Below are 13,851 nucleotides of genomic sequence, written 5' to 3' on the forward strand. Positions count from 1 at the left end.
CTCCTCATTTGTTGGGGACATGACGTTATATTGAGGAATGGAGATGGACCTTTCATATGGTGTACAGTATCCCCTCCTCATTTGTTGGGGACATTATGTTATAATGATGAATTGAGATGGACCTTTAATAAGGTGTACAGTATGTCTTCCTCATTTGCACAGCACACACCCACTATAATGACGTAGGGGATTCCCTGTGCACACATGGGGGCTTCCGTCCTGCAGGAAGGTTGCAACTCTATTGAAATATAAAATAGCTTTTTTGTACCCGTATATTTTATACTGTGGTCAATCGCGCTAATGGGCCTCATATTATTGATTTCATGACAGAGGCTGTGGGTCAGTGGAAATCTAAACACGGGCCGTAATTGTCCCCCGGGACAAAGTTTGGACATGCCTGGTGTACAGTATCTCTTCCCCATTTCTTGGAGACATGACATTATATTAAGGAATGGAGATAATCCTTTCATATTGAGAAATGTTACATTGCTATGCACTACTGACGCCAACAATGAGGCTTCATCCAACTGACACCAATCACAGAGCTTTATCCAATGACACCAATCATAGAGCTCCATCCTACAACGCCAATCACAGAGCTTCATCCTACAACACCAATCATGGTGCTCCATTCAACTGACATCAATCACAGAGCTTCATCCTCCGACACAAATGATGGAGCTTCATCCTACTGACACTAATTACAGAGATTCAATCTAAGACAACAATCATGGAGCTTCATCCTGCCAAAACTAACAATGGGGCCTCATCCAACTTTCATAAAGCATGGAGCTTCATCCTAAGGACACCAACAATGAGGGTTAATCCAACTGACACCAATCACAGAGCTTCATCCTACGACACAAGTCATTGAGCTCAATTCTACTTGCACAAATCACAGACCTTCATCCTACTGACACCGATGATGGGACTCTATCCAATCTGACACCAATCACAGAGCTGACATCATTGAGGGAGCTTTATTCAATTGACATGATCAGTGGTACTTACACCAGCAACGGGCCTTGTGTCAAACTTTTGTCCACATAAATATGGATTATTTGCAATGGCAAACTTTAGGTGTTCATGAAGTTCACAAAATATTGTAAAAGTTCCCAAGAGGTAAACATTAAAGTGGTTGCCCTGACAGAGTGGGGAGCTTCCCCATTACCAGCGGTACACATCACATATTTTGTTGTAGACCCTTCATGTTGTCTATTCTTAATTATTTTCAATGTTGGTAGCTCTAGGTCAGGGCACGACTGAGAAGGAATAAATTGGCATATCAATGCCAGGACTTGTACCCATATATCATACTGCCATGTCAGGAAGACACCCCTCCCATAGATGGCACTGTAGAAGAATGGCAATGACACTTCAGTCATAATAAATATAAATAATAAATATAAAATAATATAAATGAGTTAAAAAAACAATGAGAATGAAAACAGATAATGTGTACGGTGGTGAAACATGCGAATCACAGTGGGGTGAAGGAGTGGAGGTCTGGTTTGTCTGTTTTTCTGCATCGTTCATTGATCTATCTAACAAAACATAAAAACATACAAACAAAAAAGAAGCATACACACACAAATTGTTCTAAAAGGAAAACAGACTTTCTGCAGTTCGTACGCTTGCCATCAGGTGGCGATCTGAATACACACAGGAAGTGGCGAAGTCTAAAAAAAAAAGAAAATTCTGAGCTTGGACAAAGCAGAGACATTGCTGGAGCTGGTGACAGGGGAGGTAATAGGAAAATATTTTATATTTATACCCCCTGCTTGTTGTCCATACACGCATACATAATAAATAGCCTCGTTGGGGTTTTTTGTCTTTTGCTGCATCCAATCCCAAGGGGTGACCGTTATATTCCTTCCGTCTACTGTCTCCAGGCCAAGGCCTAGGCAGATGAGGCGACTGCCTTGGGCTCCTCAGTGGAGAGGTATAGATCTGACTGGAAACCATTTGAGGTGATTAGGTGGCAGGTTGTAGCAGTTTCCAGGTCCTCTGGAGTCCCAAAATGGTGTCAGCCATGCTAACAAACATTGCTTGGTTTGATAGAACTGCCTATGGCCGACCATCGTATACCAAGGTTCCAATCTCAGACTTGAAATCCGCCACACACCAATGGATGGGGGATGATACAAGGGCTACATAGGCCTCCTCTCTCTGGGTCAGCTTGGGAAGTCTTCCATCCTAACCTTAGGTTCTTTAGAGAGGGTTAGCATTCTGGACTTTTTGCCTTTGGGGGAAAACACCAGTTATCCCAACACCTCACAGAACACACACAACACCAGTCCACAAAATCCTCACAGAACACCAAACCCCTTAGTGTCCAACCAGAACGCCAACCCTTTTAGTGTCCACACAGAACACCAAGCCCCCCAAGTGTCCACAGAACACTAACGCCCCTAGTGTCCTCACAGAACACCAAACCCCCCCCAGTGTCTTCACAGAACATCAAACCCCCCAGTGTCCACACAGAACACCGAGCCCCCTAATGTCCACACAGGACACTAATGCCTCTAGTGTCCTCACAGAAAAATACCCTCACCATTGTCCTCAGAGAACACCAAACCCCCCAGTGTCCTCAGAGAACACCATACCCCTAAGTGTCCTCACAGAACATCAAACCCCCCAATGTCCTCACTGAACCCTGAACCCTCCTAGTGTCCTCAAACAACACCAAACCCCCCAAGTGTCAACAAAGAACATCAAACCCCCCAGTGTCCACACAGAGCACCGAACCCCTCTAGTGTCCACACAGAAAACTAACGCCCCTAGTGTCCTCACAGAACACCAAACCCCTCCAAGTGTCAACACAGAACACCAAACCCCCCAGTGTCCACACAGTGTCCACACAGAACACCAAGCCCCCCAAGTGTCCACAGAACACATACGCCCCTAGTCTCCTCACAGAACACCAAACCCTCCCCAAGTGTCAACACAGAACACGAACGCCCCTAGTGTCCTGACAGAACACCAACTTCCCCAGTGTCCACACAGAACACTAACCCCCTTGGTGTCCACACCGAACACTGAACCCCGCTGGAGTCCTCACAGAACACTAACGCCCCTAGTGTCCTCGCAGAGAACCAAATCCCTCCAAGTGTCTACAGAAAACAATATAACCCCCCAGTGTCCACACAGAGCAACGAACCCCACAAGAGTCCTCAAAGAACACTAACGCCCCTAGTGTCCTCGCAGAAAACAAAATCCCCCCCAGTGTCCTCACAGAACATCAAACCCCCCAGTGTCCACACAGAACACGAACGCCCCTAGTGTCCTGACAGAACACCAACTTCCCCAGTGTCCACACAGAACACTAACCCCCTTGGTGTCCACACCGAACACCAAACCCCCTTTTGTCCTCACCGAACCTCACCCTCCCCTTAGTGTCCACATAGATCGCAAACCCTGCAGTGCCCACACTAAACACCAACCCGGGAGAGCAGCCCATCTAGTAGTGGTGGGGAGGGAAACGCAGGAAGGAAAAGACAATTGGTAGTCATAGGGGATTCTATCATCAGGAGGACGGATAGAATAGCTTGTCGCCCGGATCCCTTCAACCGAATGGTTTGCTGTCTCCCTGGTGCCAGGGTTTGGGAGACAAATTACTGGGAGGGGCTGGACAGGACCCACCTGTCTTGGTCCATGTTGGAACCAATGACAATATAAATTGAAGATGGAGGGTCCTTAAAAATCCCCAGTTTAAGGATCTAGGTTTCAAGCTGAAGAAAAGGACCTCCAAGTTCTCTGGAATATTGCCCGTGCCATGTGCAACACAGGAAAGGCGGAGGGAGCTTAGGCAGCTAAACGCATGGCTTAAGTCCCGGTGTAGAAGGGAAGGGTTTGGGTTCATAGAGCACTGGGCTGACTTTTCATTGGGGTACAACCTGTATGCCAGAGATGGTTTGCACCGAAATGAAAGGGGGTCTGCTGCACTAGGGGAAAGATTTAGGGGAATGGTGGAGGGATATTTAAACTAGGACAGAGGGGGGCGGGACAGGTAAATAAGGTGGCAGAAAGGTTAGTCAGGGGTCAGACACTAATGGAGGGTGGATTGGGGATAGTTGGGGGGAGGATTATGGATAATTGTAAGGAGCTTCCCATGTAACAAACATTGGATCGTGCAGTACTAGTTGTACTGAAAAACAAAATGATTTGGCAAACAATGATGGTAAAAGCAGCAATGGTATAAGGAGCCTGTTCACCAATGCTAGAAGTCTAACAAACAAGATCATGGGAGATTTCAACTACCCTGACATTGACTGGAGTAATGGCACTACAAGAACAGCAAAAGGGAGAAAAAGTATGAATTTAATACAAGATAATAAAAAAATAATATTAAAAAGGAAGGATCACCTTCATTGTTTGAAAACTATAATGAAAATAACAAAATATGTAAAAAGGAGATAAAATGTGCAAAACTTCAAAATGAAAGACAGATTGCAGTAATGCAAACCCCCCAATCTTTTTTAAATGTCTTAATAGTAAAAATATTAGATCTGAGCATGTGGGCCCAGGATGTCTCTGGGTTGGTAACTGGGGATAAACAAAATGCAGATTAACTAAACACTTTTTTAGCTCTGTGTACACAAAGGAAAATGGCCGTCTCAAGTCCAAATTCATAATAGCAGTGTCACTGCCATAAATGGTTCACAATGGCTCAATGAAACTGTTGGGCAAAATTAATGTTGGCAAAGCACCAAGACCTGATGGATTACATCCACGTGTTCTCAAAGAGCTGAGCTCGGTTATTTCATAGCCATTATTTCTAATTTTTAAAGACTCTTTAATCACTGGCATGGTACCGATGGATTGTCGTAAGGAGCAAAGTCATTACCAGGTAACTACAGACCGGTTAGTTTAACATCCATAGTTGGAAAGGTCCTAGAGAGTTTGATAAAGAGCCACATAGAGGGGTTTCTGCTATAAAATAAAACATAATTGATAATCAGCATGGCTTCAAGACAGAAGTTGTAAAACAAATTTACTCTCTTTTTATGAAGAAGTAAGTAAACGGGTAGACAGTGGAGTGGCAGTTGATATAGTGTACTTGGACTTTGCTAAAGCATTTGACACTGTACCCCACAGACGGGTAATATGCAAGTTAAGGCCAATAGGTTTAGAAAAGTCAATCTGTAAATGGATAGAGAACTGGCTTAAAGACCACATCGAGAGACTTGTAATTAATGATTCATACTCTGAATGGTGTAAGGGTATTAGTGGTGTACCCCAGGGTTCAGTGTTGGGACGTGGAATTGGAGAAAGTGCAGAGAAGGGCAACTAAACTAATAAAAGGAATGGAGGAGCTCCGCTACCTTCATCAGCTGGTGACTGGGTATCTAACTGGGCTGTCACACTTACCTCTTCCTTAATAACTAATGAGCTGCTCCTCATCATCCCTGGCTATTTAGCTGGCTCAGACACAGCAGTCAGCGTTCGTGCAACGTGTCTCCACTAGTGCCGAGCCCCCTAGCTCTGCTGAGCATTTCCTCTACACCTGTTGGTTAATTCAGTGTTTCCCCCTCCAGCTCCTGTGTAAACCTTTTTTGCCTAGTCTGGTGTTTTTCTGCCAGTTCTCTTGTGCTGTTCCAGAGTTCCCTTGTGTCTGTGGTGATACCTGTGTCTCCTGTTGCTTTATGTGTCTCCTGGGTTCTCTGTGTCTGCGGTGGCCCCCATTTCAGCGGTGTCTATTTCCTGGATTTATAGTTCTTGACAACGGGCTTGTTCCTGACCTTTCATGCTTGCTGCCTATTTCCACCCTGGCCTTCCTTGACAATTCTCCCGCTAATTTGGTACCGTGCAAGGACCACAACCTGGCAATAACCAGCAGCGCAATATCCTTACCATTAGAGGCACAAGACCTGGTTGCTCCTTAGATTCTGCTCCTCGGCCCTCCTCAGGATTTACATATCTTCTGTGCAAGCTGTAGCATCCCCATAAGGCCCCAACTTCGTGACATGGGCTCAGTGCACTATAAGTTGAAAACTTTTGCAACTCCAAACATCTGAGCACCAGATTGCCAAAGAGTCATCCTAAGCTAGCACACAACTGACCACAGAAGGAAACAACCACGGCGTGGTGGGTCAGATGATCATTCACTTCAATAGAGATAAGTACGGCAATGAACAGTAGGGTAATCTAGTATCCACACAGAACACTAACAACCCTAGTGTCCTCACAGAACACCAATCACCCCCCAAGTGTCAACACAGAACACCAAACCCCCCAGTGTCCACACAAAACACCAACCCCCAGTGTCCACATAGAACTCCAACCCCCATAGTGTCAACACAGAACGCCAACCCCCAGTGTCTACAAAGAACACCAACCCCCTTAGTAACCTCACAGAACACCAACCCCCCCAATGTCCACACAGGAAACACTAACCTCCCTAGTGTCCTTACAGAACGCCAACCCCCTAAGTGTCCATACAAAACGCCAAGCCCCCTAGTGTCCTCACAAAACGCCAACCCCCCTAGTGTCCTCACAGAAAGCCAACTCCCATAGTGTCCTCACACAACACCACCCCCTAATGTTCTCACAGAACACCAACCCCCTTAGTTTATTCACACAACACCAGTCCACAAAATCCTCACAGAACACCAAACCCCTTAGTGTCCAACCAGAAAGCCAACCCTGTTAGTGTCCACACAGAACACCAACCTTTCAGTGTCGAACTCCATCCCCAAATGTCCTCACAGAACACCAACCTCCTTTTGTCCTCACAGAACACCAAGCCCCTAATGTCCACATAGAACGCCAACCCCCCAGTGCCCACACAGAACGCCAACCCCCTTAGTGTCCTCACAGAACACCAACCCCCTAGTGTCTACATAGAACACCACCCCCCCAGTTTTCACACAGAACGCCAACCCCCCAGTGTCCACACAGAATGCCAACCCCCCCTAATGTCCACACAGAACGTCAACCCCTTTTGTGTTCTTACAGAACACCAACCTCCCAGTGTCTACACAGAACACCAACCCCTCTAAGGTCCATACAGAACACCAACCCCCCCAGTGTGCTTACGGAACACCAATCCCCCAGTGTCCACACAGAACGCCAACCACCTCAGTGTCCACACAGAACGCCAACCACCTCAGTGTCCACACAGAACACCAACCCCTCCAAACTCCACACAGAACGCCAACTCCCCAGTGTCCACACAGAACACCACTTCTCTGTGTCCACACAGAACACCAATCCCCTAAAATAACGGTGAGCACATCACATGACTATAAGATGATGGTATTGAGTTGGCCTATTAAAGAACCGTGTCAGGCTGGTGGGGGCAATGCTGATGCGGCTATGGGCGGTCAACATTGGAGACTGGTGTGTGATAAGCAGCCTGTTGATGGCGAGGTCACATGCCTTGGAGGTTTTGGAAAGCAAAATAATTACGGTAGAATTAGGTGTGTGTCAGGGCCCAATATATGCCCAAGGCATGCATCTCTATAATGCATTCCCCTTGTTTTAGCCACAGAAAATTTCAGAGAAAGTACCTGATGGGTATCACTTAAGGAAGATTCTGCTAAATAATCAAAATTGGTGAAGAAAACATGGCTTCTCCAAGTCACAAGTAGATCTTTGGACTTTTTAGTGATGGGGATCTACCCCTAGCACAGAGGTACATTGGGGGTTCTCCTAATGAATGATCTCAGGAATGACAATGGACAACCATAGATAGACATATAACTCCATGCCACCATACAACGGGTCTTTCCTAAATCTGGAATGGCTTCCAAAAGTTATGGATTGTACAGGTCTGTCATGGTCTTTTTTAATATTGTACCGAGTAACCCCAAGCCATGTCTCTCCAAAATGGCAGACTGGTCCCATCTTGAGGTGTATCAAGGTTGTTGACATTGACCCACCAGGTAAAATTGTTACTGTCTGTATTTACACAGTGGTGAGTGGAGGACATCTACCAGTCCCAGTCATCCCTATAAGGTGTCAGGATGTCTATTTCTCCATGGAGGATTGACGACCTCTACAAGGACGTTTTAATGGAGGAGCACCAGACCCTCACATCACCGGGTAAGAGGAGACTTTATTGAAAAGGAGAGAGCAGTACGGGGGGCTCCACCTAGATCCCCCATCATTATGTATTCCCGGGATTCCACACAGGAAGATCAGGAGATCCCTCACCATCATCAGGTACGTAGTTAGGAACCATTAATAGTCATATGCCTTACCATGATCTGCATTGTTTCACTTACCATTATTTTCATTATATATTTAGTGTGGGAATCTGAGTGATTTTAACATTGTTGTCAAAGAAGAGATCAAGGATGAGAACGATGAAGCTGGTGAAGGACACAAAGATCACCACAAGGAACTCATGATGGAAACATCCATTACCAGAACTTCTCCACAGAACTGTCCCAGTCCTACAAGTTCCTTGGATTGTACACAGGAGGATCACAGCTTCAACCACCAATATCAGGTTGGTGGGGCTGAGCATCAAAGGTGTAAACATACCTCAAAAATCAATGATGTGGGGAGATGTGGTAATCCTATCAACCAATGTTCTTCTATGTACTAACACTTCACTAAACCTTATAAATTAAATGTAATCATATTGGTTTAGAATGAAGAACTGATGGATATAAAGATTAAAGTTAAAGAGGAAGAAGAAGAGATGTCTGAGAGGACTAATCAGCAGTCTATGATAAAGGATAACATCATGGTACCTTCTGTGGATATGAGATCAGGTAAGTAAACCCAAAAACTGAACAAATCATATGAAAGGTCCATCTCCACTCCTCAATATAACCTCATGTCCCCAACAAATGAGGAGGAGATACTGTACACCATATGAAAGGTCCATATCCACTCCTCAATATAACTGAGGAGGAGAAGCTGTACACCATATGAAGGGTCCATCATGTTCGTAACCAACCATAGAGACATCTTATTATTATTATTATATTGGTCAATATGGACTTGTAAAATGTAAATTTTATTTTTAGCAGATGTTCATGGTACAGATGAACGGACACCCAGGGAAGAGCATCCATTTTTCTGTTCAGAGTGTGGGAAATGTTTTTCATCGGGCGCAGCTCTTTTTAGGCACCAAAGACGTCACAGTGATGTTTGGCCCTTTTCCTGTGCAGTGTGCGGGAAATGTTTCCAAAAGAGACCACAGTTTACCAGACATCTGAGGAATCACACAGATGAGAGGCCTCATTCTTGCTCAGAGTGTGGCCGGTGTTTTAAACTGAAAAGTCATCTGATGGCACATGTCAGACTTCACACTGGGGACACTCCTTTCTTATGTGCGCATTGCGGGAAAGCTTTTACATCGAGGTCGAGGCTTTTCAGACATCAAATGTATCATATTGGAGTGCGGCCTTTTTCTTGTTCAGAGTGCGGGAAATCTTTCACTGAGAAGTTCATGCTTGTCCATCATATGAGAGTTCACACTGGTGAAAGGCCCTTTTCCTGTCCAGAGTGTGGGCAGCGTTTTAAAGATAAAAGTGTTCTGAAGGGACATCTGAGGGTTCACACTGGAGAGACTCCCTTCCCGTGTCCTGTGTGTGGGAAATGTTTCACACGGAAAGATATTCTCACTATACATCAGCGGAGTCACTTGGACACATTGCCATACACATGTGAAGAGTGCGGTAAGGGTTTCACGTGGAAGAGCACCTTCATCAGTCACCAGAAAACTCACACCGGCGAGCAGCCATTTTCCTGTACCGAATGTGGCAAGCAGTTCAGCCAAAGATCTTCTCTTTCCCAACATCTGAAACTCCACTTGGATAAAGGTTCCTTGTTGTGTTCGGAGTGCGGGAAAACGTTTGAAACAAAATACGAGCTTGGGGTACATCGGAGAGGTCACACCGGCCAGGAGATCTTTTCTTGTTCGGAGTGCGACAAATGTTTCCTGCAGAAAGGACATCTTCTGATTCACCAGAGAAGTCACACGGGTGAACGTCCTTATACTTGCCCAGAGTGCGGGAAATCTTTCTCCCGGAAAGGGAACCTCCTAACGCACCAGAGGATTCACACAGGCGAGCGGCCGTTTTCATGCTCAGAATGCAGAAAATGTTTCCCTCAGAAGGGCTATCTTATTCAGCATCAGAAAAGTCACGAAGGTAAGCGCCCTTTCTCCTGCCTGGAGTGCGTAAAGTTCTTCAAGACAAAATCTGAGCTCCTCCTGCACCAGAGAGGTCACACGGGGGAACAGGTCTTCTCCTGCCTGGAGTGTGAGAAATCCTTCCTGAAGAAATGGCAACTCCTTGAACACCAGAGAGTTCACACCGGGGAGAAACCTTTTTCCTGCTCCGAGTGCGGAAGGAACTTTTCACACAAAGCCAGCCTCAAAACACATCAGAAACTCCACACCGGCGAGAAGCCATTTTCCTGCTCCCAGTGGGGAAAGTGTTTCCTACAGAAGGGGCATTTAACCAAACATCATAAAACCCATGCCCGCTCATGGAAATAAAAATCATTTTCTAAGGACACGTCTGATGTCAGACCATAGTGACTATGGTGCTCATTTCTCTTTTTATCATCCAATAATAATACAGCTCGTAGAAAACCACCCTCCGCAACCTTACATCTAAGACATGTGGGGGATGTGATGGGACATTCTGGAGTTCAAAGGCATTCCTGTAGATGACTGATTAAGGCCACCTAAAGGTAGGTCTTGCTAATTTTAGGCTGCAGGGCAAAACAGGAGCAGGACCTACCATTTGTGGTACTTTTTGTGTCAAGTGAACCTGTCTAAGCTTTGCCTTCTTTATCTGGGATATGAATGGGTTCAATGGGGTGGAAGGTTTATGTGGTATCTTGGGAGACAATTTGGCTATGTTTCTCCTACAACTTGGTGGGTATCTGATATTGGAGAAACAACCATCCATTGGTGGTCCAGCTACAGGGACCTTTGAGGGAAATCTATGCAAGACCTACTTTTAGATCTTAGATTGCCTTAATCAGCCCCTTAGATGCTTATGTTTGATTCTCAGAGATCTTCATGATTAGGGTTAGTAGACTGATACCGCATGTCAAAACCATGAATTGAACCATCGGTTGAAACTTATTTCACCTGTCCTGGGTGTCCACAGCAGTCAAATAATTTGATAAGCAGTCTGGCTGATAGCTCAGAAGGAGATATGGCCGAGATTGATGATCAAAGATTTGTCATTGGCTTATATAGGAGTATTTGAAGAGTCAAGGATGGTCCTACTAAACCTTCCCGTGGGCCAAGAAACGTGGAGATCTATAATGGGTAACATCTTCTTTCATATGATGACTTTTGTGTATTTTAATGTTTTTTTCTTCACAAGTTGACTTCAAATTGCCTAGTTTAATGTAAATCTATGTTAAGACACCTTAGTCCTCTAGAAGTCTAACTAACCAATCAGAGAACAAAAAGTGGGGAAATGGAGTAAGACGAAGAAAGGGAGCAGTTGTGTGGGGCAATTGTAACCACCTGATGGGTCCAGGATCAGTTGCCTCTTCTGCATTTTATCTAGGTCTGGAGTGAGCTGCATAGTTTTGTTTCCCCTGCGATATCCAGACTTTGGTCCCAACCTTCTTCAGACATGAGAATAGGCAGTTATTTTCCTCCCAAACTTTGTTACCATGTGGCTATATCCATTCTTGGAGGTCTGTAAGATTAGTGAGCACCCTTTAGCATATTAATTTTAACATTGGCATTACCACCATCATGGCCAGTTTATGGTCTTTGATAATCTTCAACTTTTCCTCCACCATCAATTTCCATTTGGTCTTTCTCACCAACTTCTGGTCTCCAGAGCGAGATTGTTCCTCATTACCATTTTGCATCTCCAGCAACATTGTTTGATATTGGCAATTTCATCTGTGACATCAATATTGGAACATGTATTAGTTATTACCCTACTGTTCATTGCCGTACTTATCTCTATTGAAGTGAATGATCATCTGACCCACCACGCCGTGGTTGTTTCCTTCTGTGGTCAGTTGTGGTCAGCTAGGGGGCTCGGCACTAGTGGAGACACAATGCACGAACGCTGACTGCTGTGTCTGAGCTAGCTTAATAGCCAGGGATGATGAGGAGCAGCTCATTAGTTATTAAGGAAGAGGTAAGTGTGACAGCCCAGTTAGATACCCAGTCACCAGCTGATGAAGGTCATCCATGTCTGAGAAACAGGACAATCGGTTAAAATTATATATTACTTTAAAAATTTTTTCTAGCCAGGAAGATCATTATTGTGGAAAAAGCAATTGCAATGACAATGTTGAATAAATATCTCATTTAGAAAAGTGGAAAAACTTGTACACATAAGAATTCAAGTACCAAATATTTTATTTTTGCAACAGTTATATTCTTCTGTCTCCACCTACCGTAATGAAGACTCTGTCAGTGAAACGCATCGGGCAACAAGACATAGTTACAAGTCAGGTTGAAAAAAGTCCATCAAGTTCAAACACTAGGGAAATAAACAAATTCCAGATATAAAACCCTATAAGACATAGTTGGTCCAGAGGAAGCCAAAAAACCCCGGGTACAATTTGCTTCAACAGGGGGAAAAATTTCCTTCCTGATTCCATGAGGCAATCTGATGTTCCCTGGATCAGCAGTCTCTGGTATTTTTACTTTAATCCCCAGTTATATTCTGTTCTTCTAGAAAAGCATCCAGCTTTTTCTTAAAGCAATCTATAGTAGTTGCTGAAATTTCTTCCTAAGGGAGCCGATTCCACATTTTCACAGCCCTTACAGTGAAGAATCCCTTCCTTTTCCAGAGCTTGCCCTTATCCAGAGAGCGCCCCCTTGTGCTTTGTAATGATCTTACAGTGAATAATGGGGAAGAGAGTTCTCTATATGAACCGTTTATATATTTATACAGGGTGATCATATCCCCCCTTATACGTCTCTTCTCAAGGGACCCCAATGAAAAGTCAGCCCAGTGCTCTATGAACCCAAACCCTTCCCTTCTACACCGGGACTTAAGCCATGCGTTTAGCTGCCTAAGCTCCCTCCGCCTTTCCTGTGTTGCACATGGCACGGGCAATATTCCAGAGAACTTGGAGGTCCTTTTCTTCAGCTTGAAACCTAGATCCTTAAACTGGGGATTTTTAAGGACCCTCCATCTTCAATTTATATTGTCATTGGTTCCAACATGGACCAAGACAGGTGGGTCCTGTCCAGCCCCTCCCAGTAATTTGTCTCCCAAACCCTGGCACCAGGGAGACAGCAAACCATTCGGTTGAAGGGATCCGGGCGACAAGCTATTCTATCCGTCCTCCTGATGATAGAATCCCCTATGACTACGAATTGTCTTTTCCTTCCTGCGTTTCCCTCCCCACCACTACTAGATGGGCTGCTCTCCCAGCTGTTAGGGGTAGCAGTGACAGCTAGAGTTGCCACCACTGGGTCTGCCATCTGAAAATCATCACATAACTTTGCAAACATGTTGGGGTGCTCAAACACAGGCTGGCCTTTTCTGGGGGCCCCTACCATTACATTAACCCAACTCCCTACATGTTCATCCTGACTAACCTCTTCACCCCCACATCTAAGCCATTACCTGCCTGCTCAGTGATTAGGGGCCATCAAGGTGATTCAGTGATTTCAGTGTTGCAATGCGCTTCTCCAGCTCTCCAATACGAGATTCCAGAAAGGCGACTTGCTCACATCTGTCACAGCGGTATTCACCGAGGTATTCACCTGGGAGCTGTTACTCTATTTGTCCATACATGTGACAGACTGAACCAAACCTTCCACCTTGCTACCACTCATCTTCCCAGTAACAATGTTTATTGTTTTCATTGACTTATAAAAGATGACCTACAGTTTGTGGTTACTATAAGGATTCAACTCCTTTTGTTTTCAAACTACCGTTTGCTAAC

The 13,851-nt window shown here is 44.9% G+C and overlaps 2 protein-coding genes across 3 annotated transcripts in view; both read left to right on the plus strand.

The window, feature by feature from the left end:
- LOC140338964 (uncharacterized) overlaps window positions 1-13,851 on the plus strand; it is a gene marked incomplete in the record, with an annotated part of 329,302 nt that overhangs the window by 214,263 nt on the left and 101,188 nt on the right.
- LOC140338986 (uncharacterized) lies at window positions 1,671-12,302 on the plus strand. 2 transcript variants are annotated; one of them, XM_072423425.1, is made up of 5 exons: window positions 1,671-1,746; window positions 7,917-8,166; window positions 8,252-8,455; window positions 8,600-8,723; window positions 8,982-12,302. In XM_072423425.1, the coding sequence occupies exons 2-5, from the start codon at window positions 8,113-8,115 to the stop codon at window positions 10,457-10,459; spliced, it is 1,860 nt and encodes a 619-aa protein (XP_072279526.1). In that variant the 5' UTR covers window positions 1,671-1,746; window positions 7,917-8,112; the 3' UTR covers window positions 10,460-12,302. The 2 variants fall into 2 exon arrangements, with proteins under 2 accessions (XP_072279526.1, XP_072279527.1); XM_072423426.1 differs by having other exon boundaries at window positions 8,985-12,302.

Source organism: Pyxicephalus adspersus, chromosome 10 (genome assembly GCF_032062135.1).
Source record: "Pyxicephalus adspersus chromosome 10, UCB_Pads_2.0, whole genome shotgun sequence".
In the NCBI taxonomy this organism is placed as follows: domain Eukaryota; kingdom Metazoa; phylum Chordata; class Amphibia; order Anura; family Pyxicephalidae; genus Pyxicephalus; species Pyxicephalus adspersus.